The sequence below is a fragment of the Theropithecus gelada genome, chromosome 1 (genome assembly GCF_003255815.1).
Source record: "Theropithecus gelada isolate Dixy chromosome 1, Tgel_1.0, whole genome shotgun sequence".
NCBI classification, from domain to species: Eukaryota; Metazoa; Chordata; class Mammalia; order Primates; family Cercopithecidae; genus Theropithecus; species Theropithecus gelada.
In genome coordinates, this window is record NC_037668.1 from 185,413,358 (window position 1) to 185,437,196 (window position 23,839).

General features: G+C 39.9%; 1 protein-coding gene across 2 annotated transcripts in view; it reads right to left on the reverse strand.

Moving 5' to 3' along the window:
* The window catches only part of XPR1 (xenotropic and polytropic retrovirus receptor 1), a 259,722-nt gene extending 244,888 nt beyond the window's left edge, over positions 1-14,834 (reverse strand). For both annotated transcript variants that reach the window (XM_025377428.1, XM_025377418.1), the window contains exon 1: positions 14,554-14,834. In XM_025377428.1, coding sequence (XP_025233213.1) covers positions 14,554-14,622 — 69 coding nt within the window. In that variant the 5' untranslated portion in view covers positions 14,623-14,834. The remainder of the gene's footprint in view (positions 1-14,553) is intronic.
* Positions 14,835-23,839: the final 9,005 nt, after the last annotated feature.

Genomic DNA, 23,839 nt, shown 5'->3' on the forward strand with positions numbered 1-23,839 from the left:
AGAGGTTTGACTGCACAGAGACCATAATAAATCAATTGCTTACAGACTCATATCAAAACCCTACCAGTGAGTGGTAAGTGACAATTAAGCTGCACCTTGTGGCAGGCTTTATAGCAGCAAGGGGATTGATGTACATCAATTGTACAGCTGCATCTGGTGGCAGGCTTTAAGTCAGAATCCGACACTTACTTCAGTCTGCACATGGCCCACCCATTATTTTATTTACTACTTCCATCCACACCTCTTTCCTGCACTGCACACGTCTCAGTCATAGTTTTGGTAGGCCCACAAGCTAACCCTAGCCAAAATGAGTAAAAAACAAATGTGAGCAGAGAGCTTCTTTGAAAAGGGGAAAAGACCCAATGATGAGACAGCAGATGATTCTAAGACTGTCAACAAAAAGAAAGCTGCATTTAAAAGAAAATACCAAGGCTCCTACTTAAATAATGGGTCCATTGCAACAGGTGATTCACATTCTCCAAGCCAGCTTTGTGTATGTGGTGACCAGCTATCCAAGAAAGCCATGAAACCTTCAAAACTGCTTCATCACATGGAGACCAAGCACCCTACATTAAAAGACAAGTCTTTTTCGAAAGAAAAAAAAAAGCAAAAAATAAAACACGAACATGAAGAACAGAAGCAGTTATTGAAAGCCACCACTTCATCAAATGTGTCTGCACTGACAGCATCATTCTTAGTGGCTAACTGCAATGATAAAGCTAAGAAGCCCTTTACTATTGGTGAAGAGTTGATCGTGTCTGCTGCTGAGGACATTTGTCATGACCTTTAAGGAGAGGCTGCAGTTCAAAAGGTGGCACGTATTCCTCTTTTGGCTTGCACTGTAACTAGACGAATGGATGAAATAGCAGAGGATACACAATTGTTAACATTAATGGGAACCATGGTATGGAATCCAGGTTGACAAGTCTACCGATGTTGACAATAAGGCAACAATGCCTGTTTTTGTGTTACATGTTTTCAGGAGGATATGCATAAGGATATGTTATGTGCACTTTTGTTGCCAACCAACACCACAGCTGCAGAACTATTCAAGTTTTTGAATGATTACATATCAGGAAAACTGAATTGGCCATTTTGTGTTGGTATATGCATGGACAGAGCAGCTGCCATGACTGCACGGCTTTCTGGTTTCACTACTCAGGTCAAAGAAGTCACTTCTGAATGTCGAGTCTATGCACTGTGTCATCCATAGAGAAATGCTGGCTAGCTGAAAAATGTCGCCTGAACAATATTTTGCAAGATGTGACTAAAATTATTAACATTAAAGTACATGCCCTTATCTCACATCTGTTTGCACAGCTCTGTGAGGAGATGGATGCAGAGCACACACATCTTCTCTCAGCGAGAGGCCTTTCTAAAGGTAGATCACTGGCGAGAGTTTCTTAGTTACAAGAGCCGCTCCAGAGATTTCAGAAAAACAGTCACCACTAGCAGCACATTTCTGTGACACAGAATGGTTTGGAAAACTTGTGTGACACATTCAACCTGCTCAACAAACTCAATCTGTCACTTCGGGAGAGATGGACAACTGTGTTCAAGTCTGCAGATAAAGTAGCTGCATTCAAAGCCAAACTGGAATTATGGGGCGACAAGTGAACACTGAGATTTCTGACATGTTTCAAACATAGCAGAGATTCTGAAAGAGACTCAGCCAGGGCCTTCTTTCTCCCAGCTGGTGCATGATCACCTATCTCAGCTTTCAAAACAGTTTAAGCATTACCTCCCAACCACAAAAGACCCCCAAACTGGGAAAGAATGGATCCGCAACCTATTTGCGAATAAACCAGGTGAATCGGCTTTGTCCGTGCTAGAACAACTGCTTGAGATCACAAATGACAGTGGACTTAAAAGTCTGTCTGAGACAACTTCAAATTTCCATATATTCTAGATTCAACTCAAGGCAGAATATCCTGAGATTGTCACAAAAGCACTGAAAAGCCTGCTTCCATTTCCAACTTCCTATCTTTGTGAAGCAGGTTTTCTGCAGTGACAGCAACCAAAACCAGATTACAAAGTAGACTGAACATAAGCAACACACTTTGTGTGTCACTGTCTCCCCTCAGTCCCAGATGGGACCATCTAGTTGCAGGAAAACAAGCTCTGCCTCCCACTGATTCTACATTATGTTGAGCTGTATAATTATTTCATTATATACTACAATGTAAATATAATAAAAATAAAGTGCACAATAAATGTAACATGCTTGAATCATCCCAAAACCATTCCCTCTCCCCTTTGTATGTGGAAAAACTGTCTTCCACAAAACCGGTCCCTGGTGCCAAAAAGGTTGCGAACCACTGGCCTACAACATATAGGCCAGGTGTTTTATATACATAATATCTCAACATCACAATCACTGAGAAAGATATTTCCACTGTTTTACAGATAGACTCTAAGGCTCAGAGAGGTCTTATATCTAATGAACAATGAGACCAAAATTCAAATTAGTCTGTTGGAATCTAACTAAACTCTAAACTTCATATACAATAGATCAGAAGATAGATACAAACTTAAAAAAACAGTCACAGACCAGTATCAGTAGTATTGACGTTATCTTTAAAAAAAAATACATAAGTAAGTAAATCAGAAGAGGGAGAGGTCAGCGTTAAAAGTATAGGAAAAGGAAAGTCTCAAAACAATGGCAGCACATACAAGCATAATCCAGGAAGAAGACAACCCTAACCGAGGACCTGACCCATTTAAACACTATGGGACGCTGGCCTAACAGCATTAAATAAATGCACCATTAATTCTCTCTTTCTAATTATAGTATATAAACAGCCAGCCACCTTCTAGTTATTATGTATCTCCTTTCACAGCTTGGTAGCAGGAAAAACGTATTTTAGCCTGGAATGTGAACGTTAGGTACATTTCTCATTGTAAATTAGTAATTTGGCACCCACATGGTTATACATCACTCCCACGTGAGCTTAATATCATTCAATCAATCAGTTATATACTATTGCCCAAGCCCCATCAAACCAGAGTTACAGAAAAGACCAAATTCTGATGAGAACCTGGGCCACACTGAATCCACCACGGTAAAGACATTCTCAGAGGCTTCTTGGCAGCCAGTCAAATGGTGTTCCCAAGCAACACAGTGACCTCAAATGCACCTTCTACTCGAACTCCATCAGTGAAAGTCCTAATATTTCTACCAAATTTCAAATCCACTCTTCTTCTTGAACCCTCTTCCTATCTCAATAAAACCACAGAGCATCCATAGTGATAAAAAAATGGAATTTGGAGTAAGGCAGACCTAGGTTCATTATCTTAACTCCACCATTAACTAGCTGTTTGACTTTGGACAATTACTTAAATATAAGACTCTATTTTCATATAAAACGTGCTAAACACCTATGTCAACAGGTCTGTTGTAAGGATCACGAGATAATTCATTCAACAAATATGTGAGTTGCTAAATGTGACAGACACACTGTGCTAGATGATGGACACCGACAACTATCTACTACTCTGCCTGACAAATAGTAGGCATTCGGTGAATGTTATGTTACTACTATTGTATTTCATCAAATCTAGAATGCCACTAATAATAACATACACCATTATTTTATGTGCTTCTAAGAATGGAAAAATATCTGCCAATTAAACTATGGCATAGCATTAATTATAAGACATACCCTGACATACCCTGATTTCAGATGTTAAAATGCGAAAAAACCACATATTAAAATTGATTAAATAAGGTATTAATTCAAGCCTTCATTATCTTTGGCTATGCTGTTTGGTTTTCCTGTCTTTGGTCTTGCACTCTCCAAAGTATCCTCCAAGATCTAGATTACACACCTCACTTTAAACTAACCCCTCTCCCAATCTCTTATTTAAAATCCTTCATGCTTCACACCAGGAAAATGTTTAAACTTCTTAGAATGGTATTACAGGCCCTTCACCCTTTCATCCCTCCCAGCTCACCTTCTCAACTTCACCTTACCAGCTCTTCAACAGATCTAACTAAACCAGATTGCATTAACTATGTTTGGATACTTCCACTCATCTTTGCCTCTGTTCTCTATTGCTCTAACTGCCTAGACTTCCCCAGGTGCCCTTTCCCCTCTTCACTATGTGTTAAAATCATACTCAATCTCTAGTACCCAGTTCAAACACCACCTCTGTAGATCTTTCCAAGATAAATGTCTTTGCGCTCTAGGGCAAAATCAATTGGTCATTCCTCTATAACATAATCACCGTATATACTGTGATTAGGAGACCACCCAAATTAAGAACTCCTCTAAGGCAGGAACTAAGGCTTACCTATTATATTGCCTGACAGCAAAATACCAAGAATTCAGTGTCTGAAATATCTGTGTCATACCTGTGTCTGTATTCTGGTTCGACCACTCCCTAGCTACATGACCTTTGGCAATCTACTTAATCTCAGACTCAGTATCTTCTTATAACGGGGATAACAAAACCTACCTTAGAAGGTAAGGATTAAATGTAAAATGCCTGGCACACTAGAGCACTCAACAAACATGAGTTGTTGTTATTATCGTCATTATTGTTTTACTATTTAAAAAAAAAAAAAAAAAGACGGGACACTCATGTATACTTAGTAAACTGGTTTCATTCATATTCTTTTCTTCTCTACCCATATATGCTCTGACTTTGGCTTGGCAATTTGGGTTACAGGTGGAGGATATACTCTTCATGTACAGGTAACACGTGTAACCTGTGCTAACATTCAAATACAGGTATGTTACAGAGGAACAAGGTCAATCCATTTCTAAATCTTCCTGAGTCTTGCTTCCTGAGTCGTGCTAACATTCAAATACAGGTATGTTACAGAGGAACAAGGCCAATCCATTTCTAAACCTTCCTGAGTCTTGCTTTCATTGTTACCTGACCCCTCAAGCCTCCCCATTAATTCCTCGGTCCTATCTCCTCACTCAAGATAGGTTTCCACTTGTGACCATACGTAAATAGGGCAATGCCTAACTTTCTTGTTGTTGGGTAAATAATAACATCATTAATTTACCCAGTTTTTTAATTGGCATTCGCAAGAACTATTTCAGGTTAATGGGATCTAATGGATTAGATACAGATAAATGTATTAATGCAGAGTATCTGAGTAATCATTAGTAAGAACATTTAAATCCCTACTGACTCTTACAAAGAAACTTCATTCTTAAAATTTAAAAGCAATGTTTATATAGCAATGATAAGCCTTAACAAGGTACAGCAGTAAGCAGAAGGCCAATATTCTTACATCAGGCTCTGCCATCAGCTAGTTGTGAGACTGACCAGGTATCTTGGCATCTCTGCTCTTAATTTATTCATTTGTAAAACAGAGAGGTTGAGAAGGTCTCTTTCAACTCTAAAAAGGATTAAAAATTAAATTTTCACTAGAAAATTGAAAAGAACCAAAATCAGATATCCACTAAAAACACAAGCAACTCACTTAAGCCATTCAGACATACTTAAGAATACACATGCAAACTTCACCTCAATTTTAAAAGTGAATATACAGACACAGTCTATAACTGAGATGAATACAAGTTATAAGAGAACTAATGTACCTCACAGCCACATAATTGTTCTCACCTGGTTTTCTTAATCTATACAAAAAAGTTAAGTGGGATTTATTAAGATAAGAAAAATATTAGCGAAAAATCAACAAAGCCATTTTCCATGAAAACCTATACTGGACCAATCTGGAGAACAAGCTTTGAGTCTTATTTTCCCAGTCAAAACTAATATTAGTCAATCATTATTTAGCATTGTTGAGCTCAGCAGAAGAAATAATTCTAATAGGAAATTTATTGCTCTTACTATGTGCCAGGCATTGTTCTAAACACTTTTCATATTTTTAACTCATTTAATCCTCATAACAATCCCATAAGTACTATTATTATCCCTGTTTTACAGATGAGGAAACTGAAGCACAAAAAGGTTAACTGACTTGCCTGAAGTCACTCAACTAGTCAGGTGGTGAAGCTGGAATATAAACGCAGGCAGACTGGCTTCAGAGTTTTTCCTCTCTATGTGTTATTAATATACTAGCATATTAAATAAAATAATGAGCAATAAAATGAATCAGGGTGATTGTGTTAACTCAGCTACAAACCAAACCATATAACCTGAATCATTTAACCTCTTTTCCCATTTGGGTAAAAAAGGAAGTTGAGCTAAATAATCTTTAAAGTTCCTTGCAAGTCTAACATTCCATGATTTATGATCCAGAAGCCAAACACTAAAACTGTGGCATAGCAAACAGCTGTCCACTTTTGTCCTCCTCTTTTTACCCTTATCACCTTATCTCCTTACCGTTTTCTTCTGATTCATCTTCCTAAGTTCCTTTATTTACCAGCTGGCTGTCCAGTAATAGTTACACTGATAACCTTGAGGGAAATATAATTTAACAGAGGTGAACACTATCTCACAGACCACACTCTACTATCTCCAAACTATGCAGACTAAGACCTGGGACTAAAAATAGACCAGCCATTACTTCACTGGGCTGTAGAAAGGTCAGTGGTGCCTGAGAACAGGTCAGACCAGACCTAAGTGTATGTAAGTATAAGTGGATGGATTTATTCATTTTTCATAAAACAGTAGGATACAGGAACGAAGAGCATGGGCTCTTACAATCTCCACAGTTAGCTATCCACAATTACTATCAACATAATCAGTTACCTAATGGCTCCAAGATTCAGTCTCCCCCATCTAGAAACAGAGCCAATAACCTACGCTGTAAGAGGTGTTTTCACAGAGCTTACCACAGCGCCTGATACAGTAAGCACTCAAAAAATAACAGCTGCTGTTATTGCCACTACTACCATCATTGTTGTTATTTACAATTTCCATATAAAAGCAAAAGCTCCACAGTCTGATTTGATTTGATTTCAAATTCTGGTTCCATTTACTTACTAAGCATATAGCCTTAAGCAAATTACTGATCTCTCTAAGCCTGGGTTTCCTCATCAGTAAAATGGAGATAATATATCATCTATCTTACAAAACTGTTGTGAACATTGAGATAACATATGTAAAACAGCTGACACCTGGTTCCTAACTGCTCAATAAATGTTAATTCCTTTCTCCTTAATGACAAGCTTACCACACTTCTGCTAATTCAATTTAAAGAAAGGAAAGTAGAATTATGAGATCCAGGGAAGCCAACTTTCTTTTCTCTATTGTCCTGGCTGTGGGGCAGATACCAGACACTCCTCAACCACGGGACTCCTTTATCCTCTTCCATGTTTGATAAGACTAGAGAACCTTTTTTTCAGGCTATCTTCAAACTTCTAATACAGCATATGTATCAATGTACACTGGAATCCTCAATAACTGGTAAGAGTTTCAAGTGGTCCTGAGACCAAAAAGTTTGAGAACCACTACTCCAAGGTACAAAAAAAGCCCACAAAGCACATGGATTACTCCATGAATTACAACTTTACCAAATTTAGCCTAAATAAGTAACTCACACAAAAATAACCTAAAAACTTCCCACTTTATGATTAAATTTCAGTCCTTCAATCTTCAAAAAAATCACTTGTTCACTAGTTATTTATGAACAGTCAATGATAGAACTGGATTTTAGGATTTATATCTGATTTCTAGTCCAAGGTCTTTCTAATACAGCAGGTCATCCTCAATTAATAAGAGATGACTATGTTTTCTTAATCAATATATTAAGCCTCTTGTTACAGAGATTATGAAAATGTTATGTTTACAGTAGATTAATTATATTTTCCTTTGACTCCCTAGCAAACAAACAATTTTTAAAGAGTTTTAGTTTTTTGTGTTTTTTTTTTCAGACAGTGTCTCACTCTGTCACCCACGTTGGAGAGCAGTGCTGCTATCTCAGCTCACTACAGCCTCTGCCTCCCGGGTTCAAGCAAGTTTTGTGCCTCAGCCTCCCAAGTAGCAGGCACATGCCACTACACCCAGCTAATTTTTGTATTTTTAGTAGAAATGGGGTTTCACCATGTTGGCCAGGCTGGTCTCGAACTCCTGATCTCAGGCGATCTGCCAGCCTTGGCCTCCCAAAGTACTGGGATTACAGGTGTGAGCCACCATGCTCAGCCTAATTTTTAAAAGATTTTCTGATCAGTCCCTATACATACCACACTTGCTTGGTGATGGGAAGAAATAGATGACTAAATATCAGTCTGAGTAAACAACTAAGACTTTAAAGGCATATAACTTAAGTTAAAAAAGTAATCCAAATTTATACAAAAGTATAAAGTAATACAAGACTTATTTGTATTACAAAAGTAATACAAATTTATACAAAAGTAATTTGTAACCATGTTACAAATTTATAACCATGTTTCAAGTCCTCAATCTTCAGTCTTCCCTTTCTATACCATTTTTTTAATTTTAAAAATACTATGTTGACTGAAATACAAAACCAAACACACACATACACACAAATTTGGTGTATGTGTGTTTTGGTTTTTTTCTGCTATTTTTAAGGTACTGAAAGCTAGCATTTAATGACAAATCAGCCTATACCAAGGAAGACTTCTACAAACTTGTGGAATGAACGAATGATTTGTAAGGTATTTGTTCATGAGCTTTCTCTGCTGGCTTCTTTTAGCATTTACTAGAAAAGGAAAGACCTGAAAAGGCAAATACACTGGGCAGGAACCCTGTTGAATTCTGACACTCTCTCATTCCCAAAGGCCAGCTCAATACCAGGCAACCCACAAACCAGCTGTGGTTAATCTGTACAAGTTGGGCAAACTTTCCAAACTTTTATTAGGTCAAATCCCTATTTTAAAAAAGCTTTATGTATCTCCAATATATGCATATTTATGTATTAATTATACCCATCTATACCTATGTACAAATGTAAAACAAAACTTCAAAATAGAAGTTTTAAAAAGATGACAAAAGGATGAAATAATTTCTACCTTTCATTTATGAATAGTACAAAAATATTTTTGATCTAAGAAATTATCAATAACAATGCCTTCAGAACAAAACTGAAAAGTTTCATTATTTTTTAAATCTTCATTAAAAAAACAAAAAAGTTTTTTTAAATAAATAAAATCTTCATTTAACATTTTATGATACAGTATTTCAAAAGTCTGGTTCAAAGTTCAGGATTAATTTGATTTTGAAACTTAATTATAATGGCTATAAACTGAAAAAACAGACCTCACGAAGGCAGAATACTCATAATATAATATATATACTTACAGTCAGGTTCATTGTGACTGACAGTAGATGTAAAACCTTACTTCAAAGAGTTAGCTTAGGCCAGGAGTGGTGGCTCATGCCTGTAATCTCAGCACTTTGGGAGGATGAGGTGGGCGGATCATTTGAGAATAGGAGTTCGAGACCAGCCTGGCCAACATGGTGAAGCTCCGTCTCTACTAAAAATACAAAAATTAGCTGGGTGTAGGGGTGCGCGCCTATAATCCCAGCTACTTGGGAAGCTGAGGCACAAGAATGGCTTGAACCTGGGAGACGGAGGTTGCAGTGAGCTGAGATCAGGCCACTGCACTCCAGCCTGAGTGACAGAGCAAGACTCTGTCTCCGGAAAAAAAAAAACAAAACGCATTAATTTAACAATTTTTACATTTTTGGCAAACTTCTTGTCAAGTTTACTAAAGCGTCATTGTTTTTATCTGTAATTTGGCTGCCAAAAAGCTAGTACTAGAAGGAGAAATCTCAGCTCTGTTGTCATTTTCTTGTTGTTCACTTGTGCTTGCATTATTGGTATTACTGTTACGGAATCTTTACAGGAGTCTTTTTAAGACATGTCCTTACTTTTCTTTTCTTTCCTTTTTTTTTTTTTTAACTTGAGACAAAGTCTCACTCGGTTGCCAGGTTGGAATGCAGTGGCACAATCTCAGCTCACTGCAACCTCCGCCTCCCCAATGCAAGCAATTCTCCTGCCTCAGCCTCCCGAGCAGCTGGACTACAGGCATGCACCACCACACCCAGCTAATTTTTGTATTTTTAGTAGAAACGGGGTTTCACCATGTTGGCCAGAATGGTCTCGATTTCTTGACCTCAAGTGATCTGCCTGCCTTGGCCTCCCAAAGAGCTGGGATTACAGGCGTGAGCTACTGTGTCTGGCCCCCTTACTTTTCTAATACTGTCTTCTCTTACTCCATGGGAGTTTTGGGCACACTCCTTTGAGGCCTACAACTCAAACATACCTGAAATCCCTAACCAGCACACTCAATCATTCTCTTAAATGCTTCCCAGATTAGGATTGAATTTGAAGCTAGGACTAAATTTCCATGGTCACCCCAGGTCAAATAAGATTCTCAGGTTCTTATGATCTGGGCCTTCACCCAAAAGCTGATCCAAAACCAACCTTCAGGATAAACGGACAAGTATAATCTTTTCAGGATACTCATGCTAACACACTTAAAGATGATAAAAAATAGTTATAGCTTCCTGTCTTTACAACATTCATTCCACTCAAGAAACATTTGTAAATGCCAACCAACTCATTGACGCAATCATTTACAAGTGTTATCTTAAATACACTATACTATACTTTCATTTACAAAAGTGTCTGAAAGAAAAAGTGTGGTTTGTGCCCCATCGGGTGGCCAAACTGGAAATTTCAAACAAGTTGCAGCAAGGCAAGTTAACTCTACCTAACCAACATAATACCTTTGGGAAACTGAAGCCTGTAACACAAGTGTTCCCATGGGAGAGTTCTATAAATGAAAATTGTAATAATGTTAACGGTAATGTCTCCTTATACTTGAATATAAGGGAAGTGTAGTTCACGCAGAACCTCTCCTTTCCAAAATCCTGCAATAAAAAATGAACTCATCGTCATCCCTTTTTAAGTTAAATATGAGAGTTTCACTGGGTTAACATCTTATTCACAGATCAAAATATCAAAAATTTTTGAAAGGATATTATTAATTTTAAAGGATGCTATTAATAGTCCTGTTAAGTTCTGTCCTCTTCATATATCAAACATAATTAAACCATTAAAAAACACAGAATTTTAAAGCTGGATGAGTCCTTAAATAATATGGGGTTGTGAGCTTAGAAATCAAGTCCAATTCTCTAACATTAAAGAAACTTAAGATGTGTCTTAGCTGAAAGAACAAATGATTTCATCAGGATCACACAGTGTGACCTGACTCTCAATGCTTACACATGCTCAAGAGACATACACATATTCCTAAACAAGTGGCTCAACCCCTCTGAACCTTAGTTTCCTTGCCTGGAAAAACAAGGTAGATAATCTTTAAATTCCCTTTAGCTCCAAAATCCTGTAATTTAGAAACCTTGTTATTTTATTACAAAACAAAGGGTACACTGAAAAGAATCATTCATGGATCCCGAGAAACCAAGGAAACACAAGGCCCTAGGGAAAGTCAGCAGCCTAAGGTACCAAATACATTTGCGTCTTCTGCTAATATTCTGCAAAATATTAACATGGTCATATTAGTCTATTTGGTTGAAACCAGGCTCAGTTAATTTTGATAAATCAATTGCAGAGCTTTAAAATATATAGTCACTAATTCTAAATTTTAAAAAAGCTCTTACAAAGATTTACCAGTGTTCTATTTTATATGCCAAGATTTATACTCAAACAGATTACTGGAAATAGGAATAGTCTCAGCTTGTTTGTGTTTATTCTTTGGAAAAACTACTTACAAATGGATCGAATAGATTTTCTGTATATGGCTTCTCCATGTTGGTCTATTATTTTATGCTTTATTATTCTGCCTATGAAGACTGAATCTATGAACACCACAACTTACTTTTCAATTAAAAAAATAATAATTTTCAGGATATTGATGGGTTATTACCATTAACAATTTTATCAATTCAAGGAATAAAAACCATTAAAAGTTAAATCAAAAACATGACCTAGAATGAACCTTGAAAAGCTCTGGCCCTATATACTTACTTTATGGAAGAAGAACGAGCCCAGGAAAGGCAAAAAAGATTGTCCCCAGGTCTCATGGCTAACATATACAAACACTAGTATTTATTGTATTACCATATATACATATTATATATAATTAAATATGATTATAGATGTAAAACAAAATTTTCAGATTCTAATTCTCTGTTTATTTCAAGTAATATTTAATATAGCAAAATGACACAAAAACCAAAGAAGCTGAACAGTTCATATTGATTCACAACACTAGAAAGCACCCTAGGCTAGAAACCAAGGGTAAAACACCAAAATTTCACCATCAGTGCTTGAAAAACAAACCCCAGCATCTGTTCTACTGATAGTGTTTTAAGAGCATCATCCTCATATGAGAAACTACAGTTTAATTCACTGTGAAAAGGTCCTTTTTCCTCTAGCAAATTTTTATGGATGTCCTTTTTCCCCAAAGTTTTAAACTGCTAAAATTCCTGAACTCTAAAGACTCTCGTTTACATCTCTCTATTACTTTTAAAGGAATAGCACCAACTCTTCGGAAACAACATACAAAACGGAGATTCCAACCCTATAAAATATTCGTTGATTTCAACTTACAAAGAAAAGTGCGCCTTATTTAATTTTGCCTACCAAACGATGAGTTTATCTAGGACAGAAGCCATATAGTAGGAACTCTGCAGAATCAAATTTCAATTATCCGGAATAAATGAATTTTTCAAAACATAATTTATAACTGGCCTGAGAAAGATAATGCAGACACAACATAATCTCAGGAACTCTGCCCCTCTGTGACCAACCTACAGTAAACATTTAGGAACAGTATCCAAGTGACTATGTGAACGAGGAGCCCAAGAATCACTGCGGTTCCTCCAGCCACAAAAGTGACATTACAAATTAAGAGGGTTGCATTTTCAAACTAAATCGTATGCTTCTCCTTCCAGCTTCAGATATTGCAAATTAATACAATTCTATGAAATAGTTAAGTGTTGAAATACCTAAAACGAATCATGGCATACATCCAGCCACTATTACTTCAGCCCAAAGCATTCCATGCTATATAACAAATATAAGATGTGCTTCAGCATGCTCCTGTCCTGTGCCTCGATGAAGAACTGGCAGTGGTGCTGAAAATCACTACTAGAAAGATGAAAGACCAATACCCTTCTTTCAATAAAAACCATCACTTGGACTCTAGCCAAGGTTTTAAAACTGAATGTTATTAGAAACAATAAATCAACTCTGCGGGCTGAAATGGTAGTCCCTTATTTCATTCATTCTTACAAAGCATGGGCACAAAACACTGTAAGAAATTAAGTGACAATAAAGCATTAATAATTCCAGGCCTTTCACTTCTAGCAATAATCAAATACTCTAGGTTGCAAGTGAATTTATTTCACAATATTCAAGATTCTGTTTAACCTACCTGCATCTCTTTCTCTGTCTTCTTCAATTACTACAATGGCTATATGAATAAATACACTCACTGCTATTGCCCAAACATCCCATCACTAAGCTTATATAAAAATCAAATGGAGAACTAAAATAGTTTAATTCATAAAATCTAGCTAGGTTATGTGTGTTCATATTGATTTTATATTCTTTGTTCCTGCACACAAAATAGATGTGAATTCCTGGAGGTTACAGATAAGTCGGTCTTTCTCTATCCAGCTACTGAGAATTGCCAGCTACTGAGAATAACCTACCGCAATGCTTAAAGCCTCTTAGGTATCTTGTCTTCTGAACATATAAATGGGTTCATTATCTTTATTTTTCCCTGTATTAAGGCAAGATTCCTTATTATCTAACCTTCCAGGAGTGTTAGCACAGAAATTGGGAGGGAATGGGGAGCACGATTCCCGTAATACACAGGTAAGGTATATTGTTTACAATATACTAATTATTTCCCCAGCTAGCAAAAACTTAGCAGAAAATATAAAAATGTAAATAATTCTCTTCACTCCTTCCTCTTCCCTCCATTCCAAAACAAGAGGCAAAAACAAAGATTTCACTACTCTGTAGACTTCATGCAATCAGTAAAGAGTCTTATTATCAAAGCAGAATAGTTGATTACAACGCGTTTACAAAAAACTATAACCACTGCCTATGTGATACACACTTAAGTCAAGTTTCAACCCCGTTACAAAGCCTTTGTCAACAGTGGGCAAGAGGGAAAAAGCCGAAGGGCTCTGTGGAATGAAGGAAATCACTGGAGGGGTTTCTCTTGGAAGAGAAGGATTCCTTGGTGAGAGGTGGAAAGAAACAAGACCTAACCTTGGCGAGGGGGCGCTCGCCCAGGGTGAGGACGAGAGGTCAGGGCGAGTAGGGAGAAGGGGATTAGCGCGGAACCGGTGCGACCCGGGGCTGCCCTCGCACCGTGACTCCCCCACCTGCAGCTCACCCTCCCACCGTTCCCCGGCCCCGGCCCGGGGAGCGCCTTTCCTCCCGGCCCTCCGCCTGCATATCCGTTACCCCGGCGGCAGCGGGGCTGCGGGGGAGGGGAAGGACAGCGGATCCGGGAGGCGGCCGGCCGCGGCGGGGATGCCGCAGTGGCTCCCCGCGGCAGCGGGTCAAAGTCTGCCCGGGCACAGGGAGGCAGCCGAAGCGGAAGGCGGCGGTGGACGTCAGGACTGGTGAGATGGTGGCCCCTCCGAGCCCTCCCACACCCCAGCCGCTGCCGGTACCTCATACTGGATGTATTGCTTCCTCCACTCGGGAGTGATGTGCGCGGAGAGGTGCTCGGCGAACTTCATCCTGCCGTTTCCCCCTCACTCCCACTCGGGTCCAGCAGCTACAGGCGGCGGCGGCGGCGGCGGCGGCGGCAACAGCGACTCCGACTCCTCCCCACATGGGCCCCGGCGCGGCGCGGCGCTGCGCTTCTCTCCTCCTCCGCCGCCGCCGAGGTCTCTTCAGAGCCGCCCGCCCGCCATCTTCCTCCTCCTCTCCATAGCCCCGCCCCTCCCCGCCCTCTAGACGTCATCGCCATGGTAACCGCCTACACCGCCCTGACGAAGGGGGTGCTGTAAGGGGTGGGGCTTAGATACGTTTCTTAGGACTCCGCCCCTTGTGGGCCGTACGTGCTGGAGGCACCTCCCCGGACCTCTTCAGTCTGGCTCCTGTTGGCCTACAGCTGCTCTCTACCGCCAGTCTGGGAAGCAGCAGTGTTGTTACTGCAATTAATATTAATACTGTAGCAACAATAATCCACACAAGACGTTTATATTTACAAAGAACTGTGCAAATATTTTTCCATTTTGATATTTATTCTTCATAAAACCCTTAAGAAATGGATCAGCACTAATCCAAACTAAGAAGCTGAAACAGATAGTTCAGAACTAAATGTATTTAAAGGAACAGTATCTTACATACTCTAGGTGCTCAATAAATGCTCACTGAATTTAATTAAAGACATCGATGACAAAAAGTGTTTGCTATTTCTGAATTTCAATGTAGTTGTCTAGTCCCGGGGCTATCAGAAAGGCCAATAAAAACACCAAGTGCGGGTACCAACTGCACTTGTAAAACTGAGCTTCCTGGGGTTGGGGGTGAGGGTTGGCAGGGAAACCAATGTTGAGAGGAAAGAGAACCCCCTAGAAGTACAGCTCTAAGCCCACCCCAGTAAAACCAGAAACAGGCCCAGCATCCAGGCTGAGCTGTCCCTGGGGAACTTGGGCAGAGATCACTCACAGAGCTCTGTACTACATTAAATGTGGGAGTGACAGTCTTGGAAGTCCCGATTCAAGACTTCCAAGTCTTGATTTAAGAAATCCAGGTCCTGCCCTGGGTGGAAGAGACCTAATAATAATTTATTGAGCACTCACTGTTCCTGTACCAAGTACCATTCTAAACCTCTTACATGTACTTTGTCCCTTAGTTCTAACAGTTTTGTTTTGTTTTGTTTTTAGTCTCGTTTTGTTGCCCAGGCTGGAGTGCAGTCACACCATCATGGCTCACTGCAGCCTTGACCTCACAAACTTAAGCAATCCTCCCACCTCAGCCCCCTGAGTAGCTGGGAATACAGCTTGCCACCATGCCCAACTAATTTTTTTGTTTAGTTTTGGGAGAGATGAGGTTCTTGCTATGTTGCCTGGCTGGTCTTGAGCTCCTGAGCTAAAACAGTCCTCCCACCCAGGCCTTCTAAAGTGCTGGAATTACAGGCATGAGCCACCTTGCTCAGCCTAACCCTCACAATTTCGATGAGACTTCAAGATTTACTAAGGAACTACTATGCCTGGAGCAGTATTCTGAGATCCCATTCTCTGCTGTCTTTTTTTTTTTCTCCATGTACTTTCCCCCTTTCCCTTCCCCTTTATTCATGCCAATAGGGATTCTGCAATCACTTCCCAGGAGAGGGATGACACAAGATGGAAAATAGGCATAGACTATGAGTCTTTCTGGCTTTTTCTGTATAAAAGCCTTAACCTCTGGTGAAAAGGTAATCAAGGTCAAAAAAATAAAGGAAGAAGAGTGAGGACTCCTCTCACCTCAGACCTCCCTCTGCTCACCATCAAGATTCCCCTCTGCTGGAGGTAAACCTTGCCAGGAGAAAGAAACAAGCAAAAAGGAATGTCTACTACCAGGAAGAAGGCGAGACCACAGAAAGGAAATGGCTGTATGTTGCGCCTGGGAAAAGGGAACCAGGGACAGCTACAAAAGAGATTCCTGCCTTTAGCCAGTCATGGACTAGAATGGGAAATTCTTAGTAGCAACCCTGGTGGACCATGGCACACTGCTCCCAGCAGCACCATACCTCCATGCCTTAATTGTGCACAAAATTCTGGAACCATGGCCCAACCCAAGAAAGTAAGGAAACCCTCAAAACTCACTCTAAAATTCTTGATTTTTCTCATGCCTGATCCAGAGCCCTGCCACCTAGGACATGACAATCTTAATTCATCCACAGAAGAAGATTTAATAATAAATTTCCTGCCAGGCGCAGTGGCTCACACCTGTAATCCCAGCACTTTGAGAGGCTGAGGCGGGAGGATCACCTGAGGTCAGGAGTTCAAGACCAGCCTGCCCAACATGGTGAAACCCCATCTCTACTAAAAATACAAAAATTAGCCGGATATGGCGGTGCACACCTGTAGTCCCAGTTACTCAGGAGACTAAGGTGAGAGAATCACTTGAACCCGGGAGGTGGAGGTTGCAGTGACCCAAGATTGCACCACTGCACTCCAGCCTGGGTGACAGAGCAAGACCCCATCTAAAAATAAATAAATAAATACATTTCCTTATTCCCAGCATTATTTTTGGATATTTTACTGATAGAACCATCAAATACTTAGTATTTATTGAACACCAACTCTCTGATTTACTCTGAATCAGAAGAGCCCCCTGACTTAGACTTTCTTTTGTGAATAGGCAAGCAACCCTTCATTTAACAAAACTTGATTGAGGCCTGTGATATTCCAATCATGTCACTTTAGGAATGAAGGACAGTTCAAAAATAAATTAAGACTGTTTTTTCCTTGGAGGAAATCATAATTCAGTCAAAAAGATGGGGCCAGGGGTGGTGGTTCACACCTGTAATCCCAGCACTTTGAGAGGCCGAGGTGGGTGGACCATTTGAGGTCAGGAGTTCAAGACCAGCCTGTACAACATGGTGAAAACCCATCTCTACTAAAAAAAAAAATTAGCCAGGCCTGGTGGCACACACCTGTAATCCCAGCTACTCAAGAGGCTGAGGCACAAGAATTGCTTGAACTCAGGAGGCGGAGGTTGGAGTGAGCCGAGATTTCACCACTGTACTCCAGCCTGGGAGACAGAGCAAGACTCTCTCGCAAAAAAAAAAAAACCAACAACAACAACAAAAAAAAAAGTTGGGCAGATAGACCAATAGCTCTTAGACTACAGTGTGATACATGCTATAATTGAGGTATGTGTAAAGAAACAAACATCCAAGGATCAGAGAAGCTGATTTTGAAATCCAGTCTTAGTCAATCATCTGGCAGGGAAAAAGACACCCCAAAGATCACCCCAAAGGCAAAAGGCAAAAAGTCAGAATTGTTAAAGAATGACAAGAAATTTTCTGACCAGAGTACCCTTTAAGGCAGTCAAATGTCCCCTCTCAAAGAAACTGCCTGGTGTGGTTTGGCTGTGTCCCCACCCAAATCTTAACTTGAATCATAGTTCCTATAATCTCTACACATCTTGGGAGGGACCCGGTGGCAGGTAATTGAATCATGGAGGCAAGTTTTCCTATGCTGTTCTTGTGATAGTGGATAAGGCTCATGAGATCTGATGGGTTTATAAAGGGCAGCTCCCCTGCACATACTCTCTTGCCTGCCACCACATAAGACGTGCCTTTGCTCCTTCTTCACATTCCACCATAATTGTGAAGCCTCCCCAGCCATGTGGAACTGTGAGTCCATTAAACCTCTTTTCTTTTATAAGTTATCCAGTCTTGGGTATGTCCTTATTAGCAGTGTGAAAACGGGCTAATACACTCTCCTTGCTCCTGTCTTTTGTCTTCCCAGTCTGGCTCCCACATTGCCGGAGTGCAGTCCCCTTATTGTCAATAATAATTTGTATTAGACTATGAGGTCCTTGAAAATAAACTGCTCATCTCTTGTTTTCTCCAATTTAGCACAGTGCCTGGCACTCAGGCATTCAATAAATGTTGAAGGAACAAAGGAAAGGAGGCCAAGAGGGGAAGGAAGAAGGAAACAGTAGGCCACATGGAGGAGAGTTGTAGGAAATGAAGTTAAGTTGCAACAAAATTGTGAAGGAATAGTTCATGACAGCATAGGCAGTGTGGGGCCTTTGAAGAAGGTTAAGCAGCGAGTGACTAACTCAGGTTTGGAAAAGTAGGCTAGTGTAGCTTCCTGGGTTTGAACACTAGCTCTGGGAGTAAACAGGCCTGAATTAAAATTCCAGCTCTGGCATTTACAAACTGTGTCACCTTTGGCAAAGTGCACTAGCTCTTAAAGCCCCAGTCTCCTCATCTCTTAAGTGGGTATTACCACACCTTCCTCACAAGTTGTTTGGAGAATTAAATGAGATTCTATATATAAAACATTTAACATAATGAATAATGACTGGCCCCTGGTTTAAGATAAAAATTGGTAGCCCCTCAAAAACATCTGTCAACGGTGTGAAGGATGAACTAGGGCAGGGACAAACTCAAGACCAATTTATTAACAAGCACCTATGTAACACTTACGATGTGCCGGGCACTGTTCTAAGCACTTTACAAATATAAATGTATTTAATCTTCACAAGAACTCTAAGAGGTAGCTACATTGTTATCTTCATTTTATACTTGAGTAAAGTTAGACATAGAGGTTAAGCAACTTACTCAAGATCACCCCCCTACTAAGCAGTAGACCTGGGTCTGAGCCCTGGCAACCCAGATGCAGAGTCCTTGCTCTTGAGTACTATGAGTGTTATGCTGACTGTGGATACAACAGCTCCAGCCAGTTAGGATCATGGACAGAAGGAGGAGTGACATGTGACTCTAACTCTAATGACTGGGTAGACGCTGCTGCCGTGAGCTGAGATGAGAAATGAAAGTAGAGAGCAAGTCTGGGGCCCTATGAGATGTGGGAAATATGAAGGAATCAATGGAACATGCCGTACTCCAGTTGGAAATACTGATCTAGAGCTCTAGAAAGAGAAGTTCAGACTGAAAACTGAGGAGCTATTTGCATTTAAGTGATAATTAAGTTTGGTAAATCTGCCGAGAGAGAGAGAATAGAGTGAAAAGGAAAAGAGCCCAAGGGAACATCCTTGCGTGAGCCTGATAAAGACAATGGGTCAAGGAGGGAGGCTGAGATGTGGTCAGAGTGGGCAGCAAGACTATTAGGAGAGAGTGGTGTCAAGGAAGCCATAAAAAGATGAAACTTTCATAAAGGAGGCAGTGATCAACAATGTCAAATGTCATAGAGAAATTGAGTAGGGTGACTTCTAAGCCATTGGGTTTTTAGCAAGTAGAGAGTCATTAGTATCCTCAGAAAAATGGCTTTGATAGCACAAAGGGCTGCGAACGGCTGAACAGTATTTTGTTTTTGTATATCATAAACTGTGTTTATTCCATGTACATGTTTTAAGATGACCAGGAATGAGAACTTAATAGTATACTCAGCAGTTTATCTAGAAATTCATAAGTGCTGAGTCGGAGCACTTTATATTTATCACACATAATGCTAAGTTCTGGAAGAGTTATACTTACCACAAAGTAACTATTCTAAAACTTAGAATTATGTGTGATAAATATAAAGTCAAATTGTTGCTTGAAAAAACAAGACTGGGGATCATGCTGAAAGATGAAGAACTGACCTGCAGAGAGATAAAATCTTAAGCAATATCTCCCATTGAAACTGAATAAGCTAACGTGTCTCAGGAGTAAATATCACATTTTCAGTACAGCTCAGACTCAGAATTATACGGGACCCAGTTCAGTTTTAAAATACGATAGACTTATCAACCGTTTGAGTCCCTGCGTTCAGTTCTTTTGGGCATATATCCAGCAGTGGAATTGCCAGATCATATGGGAATTCTATGTTTAACCTTTTGAGGAAATGAAGGTTTTTGAGTGACATCTTTAATCAGATAAATCATACGCTTTTTTTTGCTGAGTGGAAAATAGTCTTCAGGGGAGAGAAGGAAGAAGCAGGGTATATTAGGTTTCCCAGGGCTACCATAACAAATTACCCCAAACTGGGTGCTTAAAACAACAGAAACGTATTCTCTGACAGTTCTGGAGGCCAGAAGTCTAAAAATCAAGGTTTCAGTAGGCTTATGCTTTCTCACAGACTCTAGTAAAGAACCCGTTCCACGCCTTTCTCTTAGCTTCTATTGTCACTGGCAATCCGTGGCATTCTTTGGCTTGTAGCTACGTAACTCCAGTCTCTGCCTCCATCATCACATGCTGTTCTCCCACCATGTGTCTCAGCATCTTCATATGGTGTTCTCACTCCTTGTGTCTGTTTTCTCTTCTTATAAAGGCATCAGTTTTATTGGAGTAGAACTCACCTTAATCCAGTATGACTTCATCTTAACTTGATTACGTTGGCAAAGACCTTTTTTCCAAATAAGATTACATTCAGAGGTACCAAGGATGAGGATTTCTATTTATCTTTTTTGGGGAAACACGGTCCACCCACAACACAGGGAGTGTAATGGCACTACTGAAATAATCCAAGGAAGAGATGATGGTGGTTTTGATCAGAGGGTAAGCAACAGAGGTGAAAAGAAACAGTTGGAAATTCAGTATATTTTGAAGGTAGATTAAACTGGATTTGTTGGCAGATTAGATGTGGGATGTGAAAAAAAGAGAGGCATTAAGGATGACTCCAAGATCTTTTGTCTGAGTGACCAGAAGAATAAGGTTGGGAATATTGCAAAAGAAGCAGGTTTGGAGTGGAGGGAGTAACTCAACAATTCAGTTTCAGGTATGTTATGTTGAGGATGCAGGTCAAACATGCAGGTGGAAATGTCCAATAGGCAACTTGGCGTCTGGAGGTCAGCAGAGAAGCCCTAGATAGAAATATAAATGTATGAGTCAACAGAATAAGAATAGTATTTACAGCCACAAAACTCCATGAGATCACCCAAAGAGTAAGTGTAGACAGAAAAGAGAAGAATGACTGGGCATGATGGCTCACACCTGTAATCCCAGCACTTTGGGAGGCCAAGGTGAAAGGATTGTTTGATGCCAGGAGTTCACGTAAAGAGAAGAGGATGTAAGACAGATCCCTGGGCAATGCTTAAAGGTTGGAAAGATGAGGAGAAATTCACAAAGGAGACTGGAGGAGATGAAATCCATGCAGTGAAATTCATCATTATTTCAAGAAATATCTCCATAAAAGGGAGTAGAGTAATAAGGTGCTATATAGATTAGAATTGAATAAAAGAGGGTGCTTTTCGAAGGGGAGAAATAACATCGTGTATATAATCTAATGGGAATGATTCAGTGAAGAAAGAAAAAAGTGATTATACAGGAAAGAAAGAGGATATACATTTTCTGTATGTAAAACCAGATATAAAATACACATGGATTAGAACAGGGAGACACATCAAGAATGATGTTCAGAATGGTTTTCTCTGGGTTAGAAATTTCAACTGATTTTTACTCCTTGCACTTTTCTATGTTGCTTTTAATTTTTACAAGATACCTTTATCAAATCTACAAAAATAATAAGAGTTCTATTTCAGTAACCCCAGAACCAGTGGTATCCAATAAGTGTCACGAAGTGTCTGTGCAGTATTTGATACTGCAAGCCACAGAGACGAAACCAGTAGACCAAGAGATACAGAAAATCAAGGCCAGGCCTGGTGACTCACACCTGTAATCCCCACACTTTGGGAGGCCCAGGTGGATGGATCACTTGAGGTCAGGAGTTTGAGACCAGCCTGGCCAACATGGTGAAACCCTGTCTCCACTAAAAATACAAAAATTAGCCAGCCGTGGTGGTATGCGCCTGTAATCCCAGCTATTTGGGAGGCTGAGGCAGGAGAAACGCTTGAACCCAGGAGGCAGAGGTTGCAGTGAGCTGGGATCACACCAGTGCACTCCAGCCTGGGTGATAGAACAAGACTCCATCTCAAAAAAAAAAAAAAAAGAAAAGAAAATCCAGGGAGGGAAGCCCAAGCAAGGGCCCAAAGAAGGCAAAATAGTCCAGACAGGGAGGAATTGGCCCTTAAAAGGAGGAGAGACCTGACATCACCTCTGGCGTGGGAGTGGGGATGATAGCAATAATTAGCACGAATATACATGAGTTAGTAGATGGATGGGAGGGAGTTTAAGGGAGTTTACATGCAAAATCTGTCTTTCCTCTCTGAAGCAGACAAGTTAATCCACTGGTTCGGGGAAATGTGAACAGAGTTGGGCAAGAGGTATGCAGGCAGCACTGAGGGCCCCTTGTGGTTGTGATTCTATTACAATCATTTGTAACAGAATCATCTGGGATGATTTTACCAGTTATTCCAGCAATCCAGAGCAGGAATTGAGGGGAAGGATAGTTGGATTGATCCAAGATTAGGAATTGCAGAAATTGCTTCAGGACAAGGACATAAAGACATTGAGGTAATAATAAAAACAATAAAAACTAAGATTTATTGCATTTTACATGCATTATTTAATTTAATCCTCAGCAATGGATAAGGATGAAAAGGATATTCAGATAAAATATCATAGCAAAGGACAAGGATTTTAAAAGTGTATTGTTTGCATTGAACAGATAAGAAAACTGAGGCTTACAAAAGAACAAAGCTGGAGGCATCACGCTACCTGACTTCAAACTATGCTACAAGGCTACAGTAACCAAAACAGCATGGTACTGGTACCAAAACAGAGACATAGACCAATGGAACAGAACAGAGCCCTCAGAAATAATACCACACATCTACAGTCATCTGATCTTTGACAAACCTGACAAAAAGAAGAAATGGGGAAAGGATTCCCTATTTAATAAATGGTGCTGGGAAAATTGGCTAGCCATAAGTAGAAAGCTGAAACTGGATCCTTTCCTAACTCCTTATATGAAAATTAATTCAAGATGGATTAGAGACTTAAATGTTAGACCTAAAACCATAAAAACCCTAGAAGAAAACCTGGGTAATACCATTCAGGACGTAGGCATTGGCAAGGACTTCATGTCTAAAACACCTAAAGCAACGGCAACAAAAGCCAAAATTGACAAATGGGATCTAATTAAACTAAAGAGCTTCTGCACAGCAAAAGAAACTATCATCAGGTGAACAGGCAACCTACAGAATGGGAGAAAATTTTTGCAATCTACTCATCTGACAAAGGGCTAATACCCAGAACCTACAAAGAACTCAAACAAATTTACAAGAAAAAAACAAACAACCCCATCAAAAAGTGGGCAAAGGATATGAACAGACACTTCTCAAAAGACATTCATACAGCCAACAGACACATGAAAAAATGCTCATCACCACTCGCCATCAGAGAAATGCAAATCAAAACCACAATGAGATACCATCTCACACCAGTTAGAATGG